This window comes from Neolamprologus brichardi, chromosome 9, assembly GCF_056152115.1.
Source record: "Neolamprologus brichardi isolate AB-2024 chromosome 9, ASM5615211v1, whole genome shotgun sequence".
Taxonomy (NCBI): domain Eukaryota; kingdom Metazoa; phylum Chordata; class Actinopteri; order Cichliformes; family Cichlidae; genus Neolamprologus; species Neolamprologus brichardi.
Genome location: NC_142112.1, coordinates 34,362,807 through 34,385,704, shown reverse-complemented (window position 1 = coordinate 34,385,704; position 22,898 = coordinate 34,362,807). Strand labels below are relative to the sequence as shown.

General features: G+C 38.1%; 4 protein-coding genes across 4 annotated transcripts in view; all 4 read right to left on the bottom strand.

The window, feature by feature from the left end:
• Positions 1-22,898, bottom strand: part of LOC148101526 (uncharacterized) — a 190,808-nt gene that overhangs the window by 58,184 nt on the left and 109,726 nt on the right. The window lies entirely within an intron of this gene.
• Positions 499-2,094, bottom strand: LOC148101533 (C-C motif chemokine 21-like). Its single transcript, XM_087846365.1, has 4 exons — positions 1,947-2,094; positions 749-878; positions 620-678; positions 499-524 (listed from the first exon to the last, which is right to left on the bottom strand). Exons 1-4 carry the CDS (start codon positions 2,014-2,016, stop codon positions 499-501), a joined length of 285 nt encoding a protein of 94 aa, XP_087702491.1. The 5' UTR covers positions 2,017-2,094.
• Positions 10,699-12,973, bottom strand: LOC148101532 (eotaxin-like). Its single transcript, XM_087846363.1, has 4 exons — positions 12,804-12,973; positions 11,214-11,340; positions 11,085-11,143; positions 10,699-10,989 (listed from the first exon to the last, which is right to left on the bottom strand). The coding sequence occupies exons 1-4, from the start codon at positions 12,871-12,873 to the stop codon at positions 10,964-10,966; spliced, it is 282 nt and encodes a 93-aa protein (XP_087702489.1). The 5' UTR covers positions 12,874-12,973; the 3' UTR covers positions 10,699-10,963.
• On the bottom strand, positions 16,658-18,190 carry LOC148101531 (eotaxin-like). Its single transcript, XM_087846362.1, has 4 exons — positions 18,073-18,190; positions 16,918-17,044; positions 16,783-16,841; positions 16,658-16,689 (listed from the first exon to the last, which is right to left on the bottom strand). The coding sequence occupies exons 1-4, from the start codon at positions 18,188-18,190 to the stop codon at positions 16,658-16,660; spliced, it is 336 nt and encodes a 111-aa protein (XP_087702488.1).

Genomic DNA, 22,898 nt, shown 5'->3' with positions numbered 1-22,898 from the left:
TTGAATCTTGAATATATATATTTCGTTTTGCTACTCGGGCCTAATAATGTTCTTTGTGGGCTGCATGAACTTTTTAAAAGTCTACTCAGTGAGTATCTTTAACTAAAACACTAGTGGAATGCAATAGGCGATGTGTGTGACATTTTGTGAGAGTCTGGTGGGCACTGAAAAACAGAAGGAAAAAATTTGCTCAATAATACCAAAGTTTATTTTTGTATTACCACATTGCGCTTCACATAAACACATGATGCACAGAAAGAGATTCACAAATAAGACCAACAAAAAAGACAAATAAAACCTGAACGCCAATGATCAATTAAAAAACAGCAAGTCAACAGCATGAATAAAATACAGGTTTACACCACAGGTTAGAGTAAAAATTAATCGACAAATGCAAAAAAGAAAGTTTTAAGACAGTCAGGCTGAGAAAGCGCTCTGGTTTGAATAATCCTTTAAAGGTGATGGAAATACTGGAAATACTGATGCAGCAGACAGACTTCACACCTTCTTCATTTTGGCAGTGACTAGAGAGGAAAAACAGACAAGCAGGAGTTTTACTTTTTCTCTGTAAATACTTTATTATTTATTTCTGTGTGTGTTTATTTTTAGCACGACTTACGATCCTTGACCCACTGAGCGTCTGGATCAGCACAAAGTGGTCCCTTTTTTGTGTCAAAACTGGAAGTAAAAGACAGGAAATTATAGAGATTGTATATGTTTGTATGTAGGACAACGTGTGCTGACTTACATTATAGCCTTCACACAGTGTCCTCTTGCAGCCTGCTCACGATATGTTTGCCCCACCACCTCAGCAGTCAAATTGCCTTTGGTGACGTCAACGCAGCATGGTGGATGACCAGCAGGATGATGACGAGTACCTGAGAGATAAAAGGTTAAAAATAGATTTTTCTTACCTGAGAAAAGTCAAATTAGAAGGAAAATAAAAGTTAAATCTAGTTTTAAAATATGAAGCTCCTTACATCACTAAACAGAAGATGACTTTTGTGACCTGAAATTATGTTACAGTGAACAGGCATTTTTTTGTGCAAATCAATCAACAAGTTTAACAAATCAATGTTCTCAACACTTCGGGGCCCTCAAGCACTTTTTGGGAAATTCTGGCATTATGTTAATTAAATGAAAGGTGAAAAATATTTTCCCGTAGCTGCGAGATATTATGTTATACTCTCTCTGTGTCTCTCTCATTTCCTGCTTTCATGCCTTATGCAATGAGTCACAATGTATGCACCCCTCCAAAAACCCACTGAAATGATGACTTTGCTAGAAAACGTAAGAGTTTGAGATTTACTTACAGAGTGAATTTGTTTGAAGGAAACCACTGCACCAACTGTGCTACACTAATAAGTTGGCAGTTATGATAGTTTAAGTGTCTTACAACATATGCCTGGCATGCAACGCAGCGTGAGACATAACCCCATAAGTGACAGAAAACAAATGTTTGCATGTAGATAAACATAAATAGTATAAACATTGTTAATGGTAAGCAGTATAGCGTGAATGGATATGGTGTGGCTGTCAGTCAGTCCAGCAATCGAACAAAAAAATCAGGTGAATGTTGTACTTATAAAATAAAAATCTCCAAGACTTCTTCTAAATGTAGACATAAAGGACGCCTTTAAAATGCCATGGCTGACTAATGAAACTTAGCCCAGGAAACAGCTTCCAGGGTGTCTGGAGCTTTGTGGGTAGAACTCAAGTGTAAATGCTGGAAAATGTGCAATTATAGACTGATACCAGAATATGACTGATGTAAAGGTTTGTGGTCTTTACACAGTGGTCCTGCCCAATAAAACACCAAAATATCATAAGTGAACCTTATTCGCAAACAGGTAGAATCCATTGTTGGAAATATTCATTGCTGTGATCAATTTATCTATTTTTTTCTCATGTTTTTTTTTTTTTTAGTAAAGTAAGAGCACAGTTACCTTCAGAGGAGTGGCAGCACACACACACCGAGAGCAGGAGGAGAGTGATGGAGAGGATCTTCACAGACATTTCCACTGGTGGTCTGGCTCACTGATCAGAGTCAAAATCTACGAGTTGATTCGTGTTTGGTTATTTATTGGTAAGTGCAGGAACACATGCAGGCACAACTGATGAGGTGTTTTTATAGGTCTGTGTATTTGTGTGCAGGGTGTGGCATATCACGCATATCTCAGTATTTCAACCTATCAACACCTCACTGAGAGCTTTCTGACAAACAGCCTCTCATACACGAAGTTCACAGACACTCAGATATGGTGTAGAGCCTGATCATTGATATCAACAGTCATGAGTAATGAATCTAAATCACCGACTGACTTTGGTTTGTCAGTGACTCATGATGCCCCTTAACATGCACATGGATGCTTATTTTTTCTTATTCCCACGACTTAAACTTTTGCTTGTAATTTCACATAAATTGTTTAAGGTTTCTTGTTTGCATCAAGCTGTTTTACCACTGGAAACGCAAAAGAACTCACTCTTAATGTTTATTTTATTTATGTTAACTTTTGGCAGATGATCAGATAAGTTTCACACTCTGCTCTGCAGGAAATGTGTGGCAGAAATGTGATCATGTCGACTGTCTTTATCTTCCAACACACATGCAAAGATCAACAGTTTCTAACACAGACTAAATACATCACATGAAAAACGATTTGTGTATGCATTGCTAATTTCCCCCCTCATAGCTGCATTAGCTATCCCATTTCTTTTATTCAGACTTAAATATACATTTCACAGACCGTCCCATTTCACAAGCCTCTCACTTCCGCACTTCTCTTCCTAGTACGCAGTATGCGAACTGCGCGTGTGGTCGCTGGATTGGGACACAGCCTCTGTGTGCTGTGTGAGCAAGTTTCTGCGATGAGGAGAGCTTGGTTGCCTTGTATATATTGTAAATAGTGCAAATAGACTTTGCACTAAATAGAAATAAGCCTGATATATTATCAGAAAAACACAGTGCACTGCATTCTGGGATGATTGTAAGAGTTAAGCATAAACAGGAGGGAAATGATGAGGAAATTAATGTTATGCAACACTTTTTTGGGGCTAGCTGAGGAAATCTCTCTCTCTCCGTCTCTGTCTGTCCCTCACTCCATGTTATGTCTTAGTGTCTGCTAAAATTCTGCTTCTTTCTTTCGTCAGCTGCATGAACTTTGGTAAAAGATAAAGGTTTATAAAAAACCTGGACAGTCTACTCAGTGAGCATCCTCAATTAAAACACTAGTGGAATAATTTGGCAATGTGTGTGACATTTTGTTTGTTTTTAAAAAAGACTACTATAGAAATTTATTTTTTTTAAATGGGTCCACAGGAATAAAAAAAAGGAGAAAAAAAACAAGATATTTTTGGTGAATTAACAGAACTTTTCTGTCTGGAAGTTGTGCTGATGCATTTTATTAATTAACTGAAGCAGTATTTCCTTAACAAAGTGGCAAACTGAGATGAAGTTCTAAATTGTGCTTTCTTCATATATTGAGATTTCTTGGGGATACATTTGTCATTAAACGTCTTTAGACTGACAAAAAAGGGAGTTTCACAGGTCTGACCCACTTATGGGTAAAAGATAAAGTTTTATTAAAAACCTGGACAGTCTACTCAGTGAGCATCCTCAATTAAAACACTAGTGGAATACATTCAGCGATGTGTGTGACATTTTGTGAGGGTCTGGTGGGCACTGAAACAACAGCAGGAAAATATTTGCTTAAAAGTTTATTTTTATATTATTTTTCACAGCCACATTGTGCTTCACATAAACACACAATGCAAAGAAAGAGATCCACAAATAAGCAAAAAAAAAAAAAAAAGACAAAGCAACCTGAACCCCAATTATCAATTAAAAAACAATGAAGTCAAGAACGTGAATAAAATACAAGTTTACTCCACAGTAAAAATTAATCTACAAAAAGAAAGTTTTAAGACAGTCAGGCTGAGAAAGCGCTCTGGTTTGAATAAGCCTTTAAAGGTTATGGAAATACTGGAAATGCTGATGTAGCAGACAGACTTCACTCCTTCCTCATTTTGGCAGTGACTAGAGAGGAAAAACAGACAAGCAGGAGTTTTAGTTTTTCTCTGTAAATACTTTATTATTTATTTCTGTGTGTGTTTCATTTTAGCATGACTTACGATCTTTGACCCACTGAGCTTTTGGATCAGCACAAAGTTGTCCATATTCTGTGTTGAAACTGGAAATAAAAGACAGAAAATTATAGAGATTGTATATGTTTGTATGTAGGACAACGTGTGCTGACTTACATTATAGCCTTCACACAGTGTCCTCTTGCAGCCAGCTCATGATATGTTTGCCCCACCACCTCAGCAGTCATATTTTTTTTGGTGACTTCAGGGCAGCATGGTGGCATCGGTCCAGGATGACGACGAGTACCTGAGAGATAAAAGGTTAAAAATGGATTTTTCTTACTAGTGAGAAGTATAATTAGAAGGAAAATAAAAGTTAAATCTAGTTTTAAAATATGAAGCTCCTTACATCACTAAACAGAAGATGACTTTTGTGACCTGAAATTATGTTACAGTGAACAGGCATTTTTTTGTGCAAATCAATCAACAAGTTTAACAAATCAATGTTCTCAACACTTCGGGGCCCTCAAGCACTTTTTGGGAAATTCTGGCATTATGTTAATTAAGTGAAAGGTGAAAAATATTTTCCCGTAGCTGCGAGATATTATGTTATACTCTCTCTGTGTCTCTCTCATTTCCTGCTTTCATGCCTTATGCAATGAGTCACAATGTATGCACCCCTCCAAAAACCCACTGAAATGATGACTTTGCTAGAAAACATAAGAGTTTGAGATTTACTTACAGAGTGAATTTGTTTGAAGGAAACCACTGCAAACACTGTGCTACACTAATAAGTTGGCAGTTATGATAGTTTAAGTGTCTTACAACATATGCCTGGCATGCAACGCAGCATGAGACATAACCCCATAAGTGACAGAAAACAAAAGTTTGCATGTAGATAAACATAAATAGTATAAACATTGTTAATGGTAAGCAGTATAGCGTGAATGGATATGGTGTGGCTGTCAGTCAGTCCAGCAATCGAACAAAAAAATCAGGTGAATGTTGTACTTATAAAAAAAAAAATCTCCAAGACTTCTTCTAAATGTAGACGTAAAGGACGCCTTTAAAATGCCATGGCTGACTAATGAATCTTAGCCCAGGAAACAGCTTCCAGGGTGTCTGGTGCTTTGTGGGTAGAACTCAAGTGTAAATGCTGGAAAAAACATGTGCAATTATAGACTGAGCAGATACCAGAATATGACTGATGTAAAGGTTTGTGGTCTTTACACAGTGGTCCTGCCCAATAAAACACCAAAATATCATAAGTGAACCTTATTCGCAAACAGGTAGAAGCCATTGTTGGAAATATTCATTGCTGTGATCAATTTATCTATTTTTTTCTCATGTTTTTTTTTTTTTAGTAAAGTAAGAGCACAGTTACCTTCAGAGGAGTGGCGGCACACACACACCGGGAGCAGGAGGAGAGTGATGGAGAGGATCTTCACAGACATTTCCACGGGTGGTCTGGCTCACTGATCAGAGTCAAAATCTACGAGTTGATTCGTGTTTGGTTATTTATTGGTAAGTGCAGGAACACATGCAGGCACAACTGATGAGGTGTTTTTATAGGTCTGTGTATTTGTGTGCAGGATGTGGCATATCACGCATATCTTAGTATTTCAACCTATCAACACCTCACTGAGAGCTTTCTGACAAACAGCCTCTCATACACGAAGTTCACAGACACTCAGATATGGTGTAGAGCCTGGTCATTGATATCAACAGTCATGAGTAATGAATCTAAATCACATGGATGCTTATTTTTTCTTATTCCCACGACTTAAACCTTTGCTTGTAATTTCACATAAATTGTTTAAGGTTTCTTGTTTGCATCAAGCTGTTTTACCACTGGAAACGCAAAAGAACTCACTCTTAATGTTTATTTTATTTATGTTAACTTTTGGCAGATGATCAGATAAGTTTCACACTCTGCTCTGCAGGAAATGTGTGGCAGAAATGTGATCATGTCAACTGTCTTTATCTTCCAACACACATGCAAAGATCAACAGTTTCTAACACAGACTAAATACATCACATGAAAAATGATTTGTGTATGCATTGCTAATTTCCCCCCTCATAGCTGCATTAGCTATCCCATTTCTTTTATTCAGACTTAAATATACATTTCACAGACCGTCCCATTTCACAAGCCTCTCACTTCCGCACTTCTCATACTTCCTAGTACGCAGTATGCGAACTGCGCGTGTGGTCGCTGGATTGGGACACAGCCTCTGTGTGCTGTGTGAGCAAGTTTCTGCGATGAGGAGAGCTTGGTTGCCTTGTATATATTGTAAATAGTGCAAATAGACTTTGCACTAAATAGAAATAAGCCTGATATATTATCAGAAAAACACAGTGCACTGCATTCTGGGATGATTGTAAGAGTTAAGCATAAACAGGAGGGAAATGATGAGGAAATTAATGTTATACAACACTTTTTTAGGGCTAGCTGAGGAAATCTCTCTCTCTCCGTCTCTGTCTGTCCCTCACTCCATGTTATGTCTTAGTGTCTGCTAAAATTCTGCTTCTTTCTTTCGTCAGCTGCATGAACTTTGGTAAAAGATAAAGGTTTATAAAAAACCTGGACAGTCTACTCAGTGAGCATCCTCAATTAAAACACTAGTGGAATAATTTGGCAATGTGTGTGACATTTTGTTTGTTTTTAAAAAAGACTACTATAGAAATTTATTTTTTTTAAATGGGTCCACAGGAATAAAAAAAGGAGAATATAAACAAGATATTTTTGGTGAATTAACAGAACTTTTCTGTATTGAAGTTGTGCTGATGCATTTTATTAATTACCTGAAGCAGTATTTCCTTAACAAAGTGGCAAACTGAGATGAAGTTCTAAATTGTGCTTTCTTCATATATTGAGATTTCTTGGGGATAAATTTGTCATTAAACGTCTTTAGACTGACAAAAAAGGGAGTTTCACAGGTCTGACCCACTTATGGGTAAAAGACAAAGTTTTATTAAAAACCTGGACAGTCTACTCAGTGAGCATCCTCAATTAAAACACTAGTGGAATACATTCAGCGATGTGTGTGGCATTTTGTGAGGGTCTGGTGGGCACTGAAACAACAGCAGGAAAATATTTGCTTAAAAGTTTATTTTTATATTATTTTTCACAGCCACATTGTGCTTCACATAAACACACAATGCAAAGAAAGAGATCCACAAATAAGCAAAAAAAAAAAAAAAAAGACAAAGCAACCTGAACCGCAATTATCAATTAAAAAACAATGAAGTCAAGAACGTGAATAAAATACAAGTTTACTCCACAGTAAAAATTAATCTGCAAAAAGAAAGTTTTAAGACAGTCAGGCTGAGAAAGCGCTCTGGTTTGAATAAGCCTTTAAAGGTGATGGAAATACTGGAAATACTGATGTAGCAGACAGACTTCACTCCTTCCTCATTTTGGCAGTGACTAGAGAGGAAAAACAGACAAGCAGGAGTTTTAGTTTTTCTCTGTAAATACTTTATTATTTATTTCTGTGTGTGTTTCATTTTAGCATGACTTACGATCTTTGACCCACTGAGCTTTTGGATCAGCACAAAGTTGTCCATATTCTGTGTTGAAACTGGAAATAAAAGACAGAAAATTATAGAGATTGTATATGTTTGTATGTAGGACAACGTGTGCTGACTTACATTATAGCCTTCACACAGTGTCCTCTTGCAGCCAGCTCATGATATGTTTGCCCCACCACCTCAGCAGTCATATTTTTTTTGGTGACTTCAGGGCAGCATGGTGGCATCGGTCCAGGATGACGACGAGTACCTGAGAGATAAAAGGTTAAAAATGGATTTTTCTTACTAGTGAGAAGTATAATTAGAAGGAAAATAAAAGTTAAATCTAGTTTTAAAATATGAAGCTCCTTACATCACTAAACAGAAGATGACTTTTGTGACCTGAAATTATGTTACAGTGAACAGGCATTTTTTTGTGCAAATCAATCAACAAGTTTAACAAATCAATGTTCTCAACACTTCGGGGCCCTCAAGCACTTTTTGGGAAATTCTGGCATTATGTTAATTAAGTGAAAGGTGAAAAATATTGTCCCGTAGCTGCGAGATATTATGTTATACTCTCTCTGTGTCTCTCTCATTTCCTGCTTTCATGCCTTATGCAATGAGTCACAATGTATGCACCCCTCCAAAAACCCACTGAAATGATGACTTTGCTAGAAAACATAAGAGTTTGAGATTTACTTACAGAGTGAATTTGTTTGAAGGAAACCACTGCAAACACTGTGCTACACTAATAAGTTGGCAGTTATGATAGTTTAAGTGTCTTACAACATATGCCTGGCATGCAACGCAGCATGAGACATAACCCCATAAGTGACAGAAAACAAAAGTTTGCATGTAGATAAACATAAATAGTATAAACATTGTTAATGGTAAGCAGTATAGCGTGAATGGATATGGTGTGGCTGTCAGTCAGTCCAGCAATCGAACAAAAAAATCAGGTGAATGTTGTACTTATAAAATAAAAATCTCCAAGACTTCTTCTAAATGTAGACGTAAAGGACGCCTTTAAAATGCCATGGCTGACTAATGAATCTTAGCCCAGGAAACAGCTTCCAGGGTGTCTGGTGCTTTGTGGGTAGAACTCAAGTGTAAATGCTGGAAAAAACATGTGCAATTATAGACTGAGCAGATACCAGAATATGACTGATGTAAAGGTTTGTGGTCTTTACACAGTGGTCCTGCCCAATAAAACACCAAAATATCATAAGTGAACCTTATTCGCAAACAGGTAGAAGCCATTGTTGGAAATATTCATTGCTGTGATCAATTTATCTATTTTTTTCTCATGTTTTTTTTTTTTTAGTAAAGTAAGAGCACAGTTACCTTCAGAGGAGTGGCGGCACACACACACCGGGAGCAGGAGGAGAGTGATGGAGAGGATCTTCACAGACATTTCCACGGGTGGTCTGGCTCACTGATCAGAGTCAAAATCTACGAGTTGATTCGTGTTTGGTTATTTATTGTTAAGTGCAGGAACACATGCAGGCACAACTGATGAGGTGTTTTTATAGGTCTGTGTATTTGTGTGCAGGATGTGGCATATCACGCATATCTTAGTATTTCAACCTATCAACACCTCACTGAGAGCTTTCTGACAAACAGCCTCTCATACACGAAGTTCACAGACGCTCAGATATGGTGTAGAGCCTGGTCATTGATATCAACAGTCATGAGTAATGAATCTAAATCACATGGATGCTTATTTTTTCTTATTCCCACGACTTAAACCTTTGCTTGTAATTTCACATAAATTGTTTAAGGTTTCTTGTTTGCATCAAGCTGTTTTACCACTGGAAACGCAAAAGAACTCACTCTTAATGTTTATTTTATTTATGTTAACTTTTGGCAGATGATCAGATAAGTTTCACACTCTGCTCTGCAGGAAATGTGTGGCAGAAATGTGATCATGTCAACTGTCTTTATCTTCCAACACACATGCAAAGATCAACAGTTTCTAACACAGACTAAATACATCACATGAAAAATGATTTGTGTATGCATTGCTAATTTCCCCCCTCATAGCTGCATTAGCTATCCCATTTCTTTTATTCAGACTTAAATATACATTTCACAGACCGTCCCATTTCACAAGCCTCTCACTTCCGCACTTCTCATACTTCCTAGTACGCAGTATGCGAACTGCGCGTGTGGTCGCTGGATTGGGACACAGCCTCTGTGTGCTGTGTGAGCAAGTTTCTGCGATGAGGAGAGCTTGGTTGCCTTGTATATATTGTAAATAGTGCAAATAGACTTTGCACTAAATAGAAATAAGCCTGATATATTATCAGAAAAACACAGTGCACTGCATTCTGGGATGATTGTAAGAGTTAAGCATAAACAGGAGGGAAATGATGAGGAAATTAATGTTATACAACACTTTTTTAGGGCTAGCTGAGGAAATCTCTCTCTCTCCGTCTCTGTCTGTCCCTCACTCCATGTTATGTCTTAGTGTCTGCTAAAATTCTGCTTCTTTCTTTCGTCAGCTGCATGAACTTTGGTAAAAGATAAAGGTTTATAAAAAACCTGGACAGTCTACTCAGTGAGCATCCTCAATTAAAACACTAGTGGAATAATTTGGCAATGTGTGTGAGATTTTGTTTGTTTTTAAAAAAGACTACTATAGAAATTTATTTTTTTTAAATGGGTCCACAGGAATAAAAAAAGGAGAATATAAACAAGATATTTTTGGTGAATTAACAGAACTTTTCTGTATTGAAGTTGTGCTGATGCATTTTATTAATTACCTGAAGCAGTATTTCCTTAACAAAGTGGCAAACTGAGATGAAGTTCTAAATTGTGCTTTCTTCATATATTGAGATTTCTTGGGGATAAATTTGTCATTAAACGTCTTTAGACTGACAAAAAAGGGAGTTTCACAGGTCTGACCCACTTATGGGTAAAAGACAAAGTTTCATTAAAAACCTGGACAGTCTACTCAGTGAGCATCCTCAATTAAAACACTAGTGGAATACATTCAGCGATGTGTGTGACATTTTGTGAGGGTCTGGTGGGCACTGAAACAACAGCAGGAAAAAATTTGCTTAAAAGTTTATTTTTATATTATTTTTCACAGCCACATTGTGCTTCACATAAACACACGATGCAAAGAAAGAGATCCACAAATAAGCAAAAAAAAAAAAAAAAAGACAAAGCAACCTGAACCCCAATTATCAATTAAAAAACAATGAAGTCAAGAACGTGAATAAAATACAAGTTTACTCCACAGTAAAAATTAATCTACAAAAAGAAAGTTTTAAGACAGTCAGGCTGAGAAAGCGCTCTGGTTTGAATAAGCCTTTAAAGGTGATGGAAATACTGAAAATGCTGATGTAGCAGATAGACTTCACTCCTTCCTCATTTTGGCAGTGACTAGAGAGGAAAAACAGACAAGCAGGAGTTTTAGTTTTTCTCTGTAAATACTTTATTATTTATTTCTGTGTGTGTTTCATTTTAGCATGACTTACGATCTTTGACCCACTGAGCTTTTGGATCAGCACAAAGTTGTCCATATTCTGTGTTGAAACTGGAAATAAAAGACAGAAAATTATAGAGATTGTATGTGTTTGTATGTAGGACAACATGTGTGGACTTACAGTATAGCCTTCACACAGGGTGGTTTTTTAGGCAGCTCGTGATATGTTTCCCCCACCACCTCAGGGCTCATATCGATGTCGGTGACGTCAACGCAGCACGGGTGTTTACTTCCAGGACCAGGTGGACCTGAGAGGTAGGAGGTCAAAAACTAATTTATCTGACCTGAGAAAGTCTGATTAGAAAATCAAAAGTTTACTCCAGGTTTAAAACGTGATGAAACTCCTTACATCGCAAAACAAGACAAATGTTACCTGAAAATATGTGACTGTAAGCATTTTTTTTTTACACTTCGACAGAAATGAAGGTCACAGAGAGGCAAAAAAGGATATGAAAACTAATAAACCATGTTTCTGTCTTCTAATGTCTCTGATAAAAACAGTGCATGAACACATTTTTCTGAGGTTGTGAATCACATATTGTCAATACTCTCTCTTTCTATATATTTCTATTATTTCTATAATGGAGGGCATGTAATCGTTTTCTTTGTGTTTGTTTCCTGGATCACAGAGAAAGTTTCCATAAACACTTTTTACCAGGGGTCTCAGATTGTTCTGGCTTTTATTCTCCAGTACAGCACACCAAATTTCTTTCCAGAGGATCAAAATGAGAAAACACATTAAGCTTAATTTGCTAGCAACGGTTATTATATGAAAAAGATGACTTTCCAGAGTCTAGTCTGTTAGTGCCTTCCCATGATGCACTCAGTGTTTCTTCAGAGTCTCACTTATTATGTGTTTAAACATCAATTTTTGTTTAATGACACATTTTTAAATCTCTGGATCTCTTTCACAGTATGTTTGTAGTACTGTCTTCTACCCCTCAACCCTATAGGCCCCTCCCTGACCCTGGTTCTGCAGGAGGTTACTTCCTTCTTACTGTTACTTCCTCATGGGGAGTCATATAATTTTATCTGTATTATTGTATCTTTACTTCACAATTTAAAGCACCTTGAGGTGACTGCTGCTGTGATGTCATATTATATGAATAAAACTGGATTATATTGAAAGTTAATAATGTTTAATCATACAAGACAGAATTAAGAGGTGCAGGTAGCTGAACGCTGAACAGAATTATCCCATAGCTGCAACATATCATGTTATACTCTGTGTCTCTGTGTCACTATTTCCTGCTTGTAGATCACACCATCACACTTAACCAATGGGTCACAATGTATACACCCCTCACAGAACCCCCCCCCCCCCCCCCCCCCCCCCCCCCCATGAAAACAGCATTAAGATCTGGCTACAGAATTAGCTTGAAAGAAACCACTGCACACTGTGCCACCATAGTAAGGTTGGAGTTATGACAGTCAAAAGGGCGATGCAAATGATGCCGAGCATGCAACACACCATAAAACATAATTCTGTAATGTCACTGGAAATAAAATATATATAGTTTAATTATTGTTAATGTTGACCAATCAACCAAGTCCTTACAGAGCGGTCATACCCAATAAAACCGCCAAAAAGTTAGACGTGTACCCCAGCATCACAAATAGCTAGAAGCCATTGTTGGAAAAAGTCATGCTGTGATCAGTTTTATGTATTTTATTCTTTTTGTTTTTCATTAGAAAGTGAGAGCATAGTTACCTGCAGAGTAGCTGAAGCACACACACATTGAGAGCAGGAGGAGAGTGATGGAGAGAATCTTCACAGACATTTTCACCGGTGGTCTGGCTCACTGATCAGGTTGAAACTATATGAGTTGATTCGTGTTTGGTTATTTATTGGTAAGTGCAGGAACATTCACAGGCAGAACTGATGACGTGTTTTAACAAGTCCTTGTGTGTGCATGGTGCGGCATCTCAGACCTCCGCCCCTTATCAGGGAGATCTGAGTGTTTCAAACCACCAACAGACACTTGCAGCTTCCAAAGAAACACACACAGAGTTTACAGACACTTAAATATAGTGTACAAAATTATTGATACAAACAGTTTATGTATTGTCACAAATGATGGATCTAAATCACACGTTGATTATTGTTTTTCCATTTTAACTAACTGTGAGTGTTTATCTCTTGCAGTTTTGCGTCAGGCCTCAAGTGAAAAATAATCGTGCGTCATGATGCCTCCTCCTGATGCACATCTATTTACATTTGCATGATTTGTTAATGTTTGGCTACTTATTTTTCATCTATAAATCCCCACAACTTAAACCTTTGTTTGTAATTTAAGCCATTAAAGTCTCACTGAAAACTAAAGCGCCACTGTCAGTGCGCCCCAGGGCAGCTGTGGCTACAATGTAGCTTGCCATCACCAGTGTGTGAATGTGTGAATGGGTGGAAGACTGAATGTAGTGTAAAGCACTTTGGGGTCTTTAGGGACTAAGTAAAGCGCTATACAAATACAGGCCATTTACCATTTACAAAGCAGTGAGACGCTCTCATTGCTTATTTCATTTAGGTGTACTTTTGGCAGATGATCAGGTAACTATCACACTCTGCTCTGGAGGAAGTGTGTGACAGAAAAGTATTTGTGTCGACTGTGTTAATCTTCCAACACACACACATGCAAAGTCAAAAATTTTTGACACAGGATGTGCACTACTAACTTCCCACCTTGTGCATCAGCGCTCTTTTATTTCGGCCTAAATTTGTGGACATGGCTTTTTTTGGGTGTATGGGTTCATTTCCCTGTTGCATGATGAAATTTCAGGCAAGCATTAACTGTCAAACAGATGGCCTCACATTTGACCATATACAGAGGAGGTCATGGTTGATTCAATAACTGCAAGGGATCCTGGTCCTATGGCTACAAAGCGAGCTCAAGTCGCTGCTCCACTGTGATTGACAGTTGAGGAGTTTGTGCTTATATGCTGTATTTGGTTTTTACCAAATGTGGTGTTGAGTATTATCACCAATAATCCCCACTTTGGTCTCATCTGTCCAAATGACATTTTTTCTGGAATCTTTTAGTTGCTTATAAAATAACATGTTACACCGCATTACTGAATTGCATTTTTTTCAATATTGCTGCAATGTAACCCGTTAATGGACTACATTCAGTAATTATTTTGCAGTTACAATTATATTGATTTATATGCAGCTATCGGCAAACAAAATGCTTTTTTCTTCTGGTTTACTTGTGCTGCAATCATCTGATTTCAGTTTGTGTTTGGGAGGAGGAACTTGGTGGTGCAGTACAGTGATACAGCTTTTGAGGAATACAGACATGGAGATTACTTTTATTACTTTTATTGCACAAAAGCACAAAAGTATGATGGAAAAGTGCAAACTGCATCCAGGACAGAAGAACTGCATTAAATTGCCAACATAACGTAGGCTTTTTGCAAGCATCTGCAGAGACCACATGCTAACACAAAGCTAGCCAAGAAGTTGAGAGCATGCTAGCCGCTGATCTTCAGCAGGTAACAAAGGCAGTGATGAACAGGCAGTCGTGCAGCCTTAGGTTTTACCTGTTGATACTCCCAGAAGTAACTTAACTTTTTGTGGTCAGCTTTGTGTTCATAAGTTAAAATCCAAACAATACTATGTGAGTCCTCATCAGGGTAGGGATTGGTGCTGGTGTGTGGAACTGTAGGCTAAGTTAGGTTTATATTGTTAACTGGTAATTAAGTGAAACTGTGTTATTACCTCATCTATTACTACTTCATACAAATCTTTGTGGCTTTTTATTAACTGGAATAATTAGAGGTTGTTTAAAGTCACAATTCCCGGGGTGCTTCCTAGTCGTGTTGCTGTCTTTCCCATTTTCTAATTTTTCTTGCAGCAAGAGGAAGGTTTAGTGTACATACCTGCCTTGAAAAGCCCATCATGAAAGTCTTTCAACATAATCAGTTTAATGATTGTGAAACTTGCTTTGTGCCATTCCTCTTTCTTCTTACTTTGCTTGTTCACACAAACGTTTATCTACTTTTTGCTTAGGTTGTGTTCTTTATCTGATATGGTAATACATATTTGAGTTTATGTTACTTCCTGTTTAAACTACACTTCAAGAAATAGTCAAACCAAAGATAAGACAACCACAAAAGCATATTTCCTGTTTATTTAGTAGGAAATAGGTTTGTAAGAGACATGTTCCTTAATTTGATGGTCTGAGTGTCTAACTCTCCAGTACGACTGCTAAATGAAGATTAAACGTAATAATTCAATAAGTATATTTATGAGTATCATATTAATAAAAACATTTACTTAAGTACTCGAAAGCGAAAGTAATTTGTTGCACTGCTTCTTACATTACTTTTACTCGCATATCATATAATTAGCATTTAACTTTATAAACCTAAGTCTACAGTCCCACATACCAACCCAAATCGCTATCTTAATAGTGATTTAACATATGATGTTCCTGAGGTTTCCTGACAAACAGGAGTTCAAATGGAGAAAATCCCATGAAAGCCAGGGTCACCTCCTGCACTGCAAACAACAGAGGTTCCAGCCAGCGACCCCAGTGGCATCAACCCTCTGGAATTAATGTATGAATCATGGACTTCAAGGTCTTTTTCTGCTCCACTAGCTCATCAATGTCAGCATAGTATATGCTAGTCCAATTAGATTTAATGTGCCTCCTTTATTTGTCAGATGAATGTCTCTGAGTATCTCTACATTCTATTTGGTTCAGAGTATTGTGTATGATCTACTAAAACAAAACAATAGCCCTGTGCATGCCAGTAAATAGGCCCAATGAGGTCCATACCAATACACTCAAACAGGACACAAAGGCCCTTTGGAATGGTCATTTGGTTTACTAACTGGTATCCAGGCTGGATGCACACCTCTGACACCCATCTCCTGGAATGCCTGGCCAATACATCTGACCTTTAACTCGATCCAGAGTTTTCTCATATCCTCTGTGACCAGATATCAGGTTATAATGAGCTGCCTGGAAGATTAATTCCCAGTGGGTTTTAGGCTCCAAAAACTGGGTGTGTTTCTCTGCAGTGGGAGTGTAACGCCTCACTCTGTACAATCTATCCTTCATTACAAAATGGGAGTTGGCTATGCTGCATTAGGGCTGGTGCTACTTCCCCTGTAGAAGTGTCGGATAGCCTGGCATTGCCGCTGAACACAGCACAGATACCATCCTAGCTATCGTAAGCATATCCCCAAGGATTGTCCCACCAGTTTGTTAAACCCATGCCAATCCGTCTCAGGACCTCTAAGGGGCATACTTAACTCAAATAAAAGTGCATAATACTGGATCATTGAGCTCAACTGAAAACACCAAGGGAATCCAATTCTGGGAATGTATCAGGATATTTGAATCTGGTGTGCATTCAAACAACAAGAACAAACTGGTGCTATAAAACAAAAGTTTATTTTCATGTAGTTTTTTAAAGCCAAAATGTAATTTGTGTGAACACATAAAAACACAACAAGAAATTCATATATGAGCAAGAAAAAAGACACAAAGCCAGAACTCCAATGAGTTCACCATCTTGCCTTTAAAGATGGTGAAAATACTGATGTAGCAGACAGGTGCTTCATTGGTTCACCTTTATCATTTTGGCAATGACTGTAGAGAAAAGACAGAGAAAGGAGAGCTTCAGATTTTCTCTGCAAATATTTTTTTTATGTATTTCTGTTTGTCTGTATTTCTATGACTTACGATCCTTGACCCACTGAGCGTTTGGATCAGCACAAAGCAGTCCTTCCTTTGTGTTGAAACTGGAAATAAAAGAGAAAAGGTTATACAGATTGTATGTGTTTATGTTTTTCTGGAGGATAACATGTTTTGACTTACATTATAGCCTTCACACAGTGACCTGATGCAGCCTGCTCACGATACGTTTGTCCCATCACCTTAGTGCTCAAATCGGGTTGGGTGACGCCAGTGCAGCATGGTCGTGGTACTGTAGGAGGACGATGAGCTGAGAGGAAGAAGGTTAAAAATTAATTTCTGGATTGAGAAAAGTCTTTATGAAAATCAAAGTGAATGTGACCATTAAACAAATAATAGTCATGCAAGTTAATGGCCTTTTTTGTTCCCAACATTAGGTAAGGCTGTACTTTTTGCAGCGATCTCGTATAGAAAACTATGCTGCACGTATATAAAACAGGTCTGCAGCTCCGAACCGTAGTAAAGGGACCTCTGGCTAATACATCGGGTTCCATGTCGGGCTCGTAGCCAAAAACTAGCTTTACTTTGTTTTCTGGGTCAACTTTGCTAGCGAGAGACAGAGAGAGGCGTTGAAAGGCTGCTCCAACAGAACTTATTGTTTCGGAGGAAAACATGAACACGGTGTACAGACGAGCCTTAACAGCTTACTGACAACTTGGCTCGTCAGGCACTCTTTTTGGCTGCAGTGGTTATCGTTATACAGTGGGATACAAAAGTTTGGGCAACGTTGTTAATAGTCATTATTTTCCTGTATAAATCGTTGGTTGTTACAATAAAAAATGTCAGTTAAATATATCTTATAGGAGACACACACAGTGATATTTGAGAAGTGAAATGAAGTTTATTGGGTTTACAGAAAATGTGCAATAATTGTTTGAGTTTGATGAAAAACAGCTTCATGAGTCCGATTTTCTGAAGTTGTGAATCACATATTCTCAATATTCTGGTAGTTACTTTTATAACTGAGGCTATGTCCCTGTTCACTCAGAAACAGCATCAACATCTGCCTACAGAGTGAATTAGCTTGAAAGAAACCACTGCACACTGTGCCAGCATAGTAAGTTATGGAAACATAATATGTATACTTTAAATATCATGATGATTAACCAACAAGAATGTGACTGATATAAAGATTAATGGTAAAAGAAACTATGAGAGTCCTTACAGAGCAGTCATTTCCAATAAAACCAAAGAAAGCTAGGAGCCTTAGTCAATGGTGTAATCAGTTTTATGTACTTTCTCTCTTTTTGTCCTTTAGGAAAGTAAGAGCACAGTTACCTTCAGAGGAGTGGCAGCACACACACATTGAGAGCAGGAGGAGAGTGATGGAGAGGATCTTCACAGGCATTTTGACCGGTGGTCTGATTTGCTGATCAGGCTGCAACAAAAAGTTCATCAGTGCTTGGATATTTATTAGTAAGGGTAGGAAGATTTGCAGGAAAAAGAAGCGACGGCGGGTTATTTTAATACGTGTTTATTTGTGTGTGTGGTTGTATCATAATCACACCTCCGCCTCTAAATAGAGAAACTTTAATATTTCAAACCACCAACTGCCTGTTGAAAGCTTTCCGAGAAATAGCCTCACATTAGGACACGCACAGACATGTCTTATGGTGTACAGCTTGATTGATGCCAACAGTGTGTGCATTGTGATTATTGACGAATCTAAACCACTCATCTGAGTAGAGTCCTTTTTTTCTCCTCCTGTACCCGATGTTGTGTATTTTATTTTATTTTTTTAAATGTTACCTATTCTGACCTGTCTTCCCTATGTTTGATGTTTTGATGTTGGCTCAAAAAATCTCTAGACCCAGCAGTCTTAGCTAATTATAGGCCAATCTCCAACCTTCCTTTCATATCAAAAATCCTTGAAAGAGTAGTTGTCAAACAGCTAACAGATCATCTGCAGAGGAATGGTTTATTTGAAGAGTTTCAGTCAGGTTTCAGAGCTCATCACAGCACAGAAACAGCTTTAGTGAAGGTTACAATGATCTTCTTATGGCCTCTGACAGTGGACTCATCTCTGTACTTGTCCTGCTAGATCAGGGGTCGGCAACCCTAGGCACGCGAAGGGTTAACTGATGGCACGACCATAGCTGGACTGATCATACTGGGCATTTACTCGGTGGGCCGATGGTGATTTTTTGTTTTTATGGGCCGATTTTTTTTTTTTTTAATTTTTTTTATTTTGTAACGTTATAAACAATGAAAGGTGGTGGATTGGCCAGATGCTGGCCAGTGTGTAAAAATAACTCAGTTGTTTGGTGGTGGCTATGGCGGTGATTCTTCAGATTCAGTAACATTAGCAAGTGGTGGAGGCCAGCAGGTGGATGAGGGAAAGGGGAGGCAGGAGGAGGAGAGACCCGAGGTGGCAGCCGGTCCAAGTGTCAGGTGAACTGAACTTCAGGTAAGAAGTTATGACCTGCAGTCTATCTGGGTCAGATATAAACCAAGTTTAGGTTTATTTTCGTTATGCTGACTTTTTTACAGTCAGTTACAATCACTCGTACTGTGTACTTGCTAGCATGACAGAGTTTCTATACAGCTGGGTGGGTGCTATGATGTTACTGGTGAACTTTATTTTATTCATAAGGTTAGTTAGTAGAGTTGCCTACCGTCCTGTAAAAAGACGGAATTGTCCCGTATTCAGAGAAAACATTGCACGTTTTATGTCGAGCTGAAAAAGAACACAGTTTGTCCCGTACTTCAGCTAGAATGGAAAAAGACACAAAGCTGGAGTTATTCTGTCTTTACGCTGCACAGCTGTTTCTTCTTCTCTCATTCTCTCCCCTCTCTCTCCTGTTTCTACTTCAATCATGAAACTGATCGATGATCAGCTGATCGGCTTTTCTCTCTTGTTTGTTTATCGCCCACTTTGCGCCAGAAAGCGGAAACCGGCGGATGTCGCGCTAAACAACAGCAGCACGTTTAAGCTTGATCAGCTGTTGTTAGAGTTTATTTAATATTAATTTCTAGTATCAGCTGATGTTTGCTGGAGCCACAGCTGTAAAAGCTGCTGGTAATTATGTCGGTTTGTATATCTGGTGAGAAGGAAACATGAAGATGAAACCAGGAGATGTCCTTACTGAATAGTGATGGGATTTCCGGCTCTTTTTAGAGATCCGGCTCTTTCGGCTCGGCTAACTAAAAAGAGCCGGCTCTTTCGACTCCGAACCGGCTCTTCAGGTTGTTTTGTTGCTTTAATTATTTAATCATTAACAACAATATACAATTATGCAGAAAAGGAATTACTAATGTAAAAAAAGTGGTTTTATTTATATATGTTTATATATGGCCCCTAGAGACAAAGCACGTACAAACTCTAAAGCATATACAAACTCCAAAAAGCACGTACAAACTCCAAAACACATTTCTAGCATGAACTGAACTTCCAAAACAGAGCTACCCAGATCACTTAAATTACACAATTGAAAGCATGTGTGTATTGTTTGTGTATTTATAGACAAGCACTCATATTTATTCAAATAATTTAAAAAAAATATCATTTACCTGTTACTACCACACACCAAATCCGGTTGTTGATACTTCCTGGCTTGTGTAGCCACTAGGAAACAAAAGCTCAACACTGCGTCCTAGCATCCTGGAGCACTTCTGTTGGCTTTTGTACGTGCTTCTTAGTTTTTACGTGTTTTGGAGTTTTTACGCGTTTTGGAGTTTTTACGTGTTTTGGAGTTTGTACGTGCTTTGTCTCTAAGGGCCACCATAAATATACTTTATTTATTCACTCCACATAAAATGTAATAAATAAATCATATAATACAAAAAACAACTATTTACATTTTAAACTTTTAACTATTTAAATTTTCAGCTTTTTCCTTTTAAACAAATTTAACGTGAAACAACACAAAACACTGCAAACCACAACACAATTAAATATAAATTAAAATATTAAAACAAAAAGAAGATGCACATTCTCTGTCATATGGGCCTGCATGATTTCTGAATCCTTTATCATCTGCAACTGAAAATAGTGGATGATTACTATACCTTTCTAATGTGATGTTGTTGTCCCTCTCTCTCTTTCTCTCTGGCTCTGATCCTGTGCTACTGTGAGTGTAACTAACGCCCCTCCCCCCTCTGCCCAGCGCAAAGTACAGGCCGCTCGTGCGAGTTTAGTGGAAAAAAGGGCGAGAGAGAGGGTGAGAGAAAGAAAAAAAACCTCACGGCTCCCAATAAGGAGCCGGCTCGCGTCGTTCACTTCAAAGAGCCGGCTCTAAGAGCCATTTCGTTCGCGAACGACCCATCACTATTACTGAATCATCAGAGCTGAACAGGTGATGGAGAAACAGGTTGTAGTGGGGCGGGGCCTGCGGTGCCGTGCAGGGAAGGCGGACGCACCTTCCCCGCACCTTCCCTGAAAAAAATCGGATTTGATGTGCTTTCGCCTGCAGAGTGAACATAGCCTTTGTTTCAGTGTAATCTATCAGAATAGGAAAAACTGCAATGTGACTTGAAGTGTAAATTAATTATTTCATTTTATGCAGGTTAAATGTCGCATCTGTTCTGTGGAGCTTCTTACACAAACAAAAGCACCTCCTCAATGTTTAGGCATCACACAGCCAAACATGAAAATGAGGAGACTAACACACCAAGAATGAACACAGGTAGACTTATATTGACACTGAACAGCTTTATCTTCATTTTTTTTATTAATATGTGTTTTATTATTTTGAAATCAAGCATCTAGGAAGATTGTTCTGGACCAGGCAGTCCTGAATTTTATTAGCAGGTAGTGGTGGGTAGATGAGGCCTCATCGATACAGTTTGTATCGATGCTGTGTCGACACAGTGTTGCTGTTTTGCTCCATGCTGACACCTGCTGGACCTTAAATGTCATTGCAGGAAACTTACTTGAGACTCACAACAGACACTGATTCAATGACCTAGTCATACGTGTATACACTGTAAGATTTTGTACTTTCCATGGAATCATTTTATATCTTTTACATTTCAAATATTGTAGACATCTTTAAAATATATTGTGAATGCCATTAAGTGAAAATTAAAATGAAAGTATTGTGAATGTAATATTACCCATTTAAATGGAATTGACTCAGAGTTTATTATAAATTTCTATTCAGAAAAATAAGTTTATCCAATGTTTTTGCATTCAGTCCATTGCGTTTTTTTGACACCATTTCCCCAGCTTTGGAAAACACATGCTCACAGGGCACAGATGAAGCTGGGGAACACAAAAACTGTAAACCCAGGTGGAAAAGGTTCTGATAAGATGTCTTCCTATTCCCTCAGTACGTTAAAGGATCCTCTGATCTTGGAATGTTTCTCTCCGACACTCTTCACAATACTAATGGGTTGGCAGTCCTTTATAATAAAATTCAGGAATGCCTGGTCAAGAACAGTCTTCCTAGATGCTTGATTTCAAAATAATAAAACACATATTAATAAAAAGAAAATGATGATAAAGCTGTTTAGTGTCAATATAAGTCTACCTGTGTTCATTCTTGGTGTGTTTGTCTCCTCATTTTCATGTTTGGCTCTGTGATACTTAAACACTGAGGAGGTGCTTTTGTTTGTGTAAGAACAGATGCGACATTTAACCTGCATAAAATGAAATAAATAATTTACACCGCAAGTCACATTGCTGTTTTTCCTATTCTGATAGATCACACTGAAACAAAGACAGACAGACTAGGGGCCACCATACATATATAAATAAAACCACTTATTTTTTTCATTAGTAATTCCTTTCGTGCATAATTTTATATAGTTGTTAATAATAAATTAATTAAAGCAGCAAAACAACCTGAACCGGTTGGGAGCCAAAAGATCCGGCTCTTTTTAGTGAGCCGAGCCGAAAGAGCGGTTCTCTAAAAAGACCCGTAAATCCCATCACTACCGTTGGCAGATGCGGTACCATTTAAACACAGTTTGGCGCGTTGGCAATGGGCGATACAGCAGCTGTATCGATCACATGACTTTTTCTTAAAGTGACGCACGCACGGATACAGGTTTTGCTCTGTGAGCTTGATACATGCGTTGGTGCGTCAGTGTTGCTGGACCCATCACTACCAGCAGGTGTCAGTATGGAGCAACACAGCAACACTGTGTCGACACAGTATCGA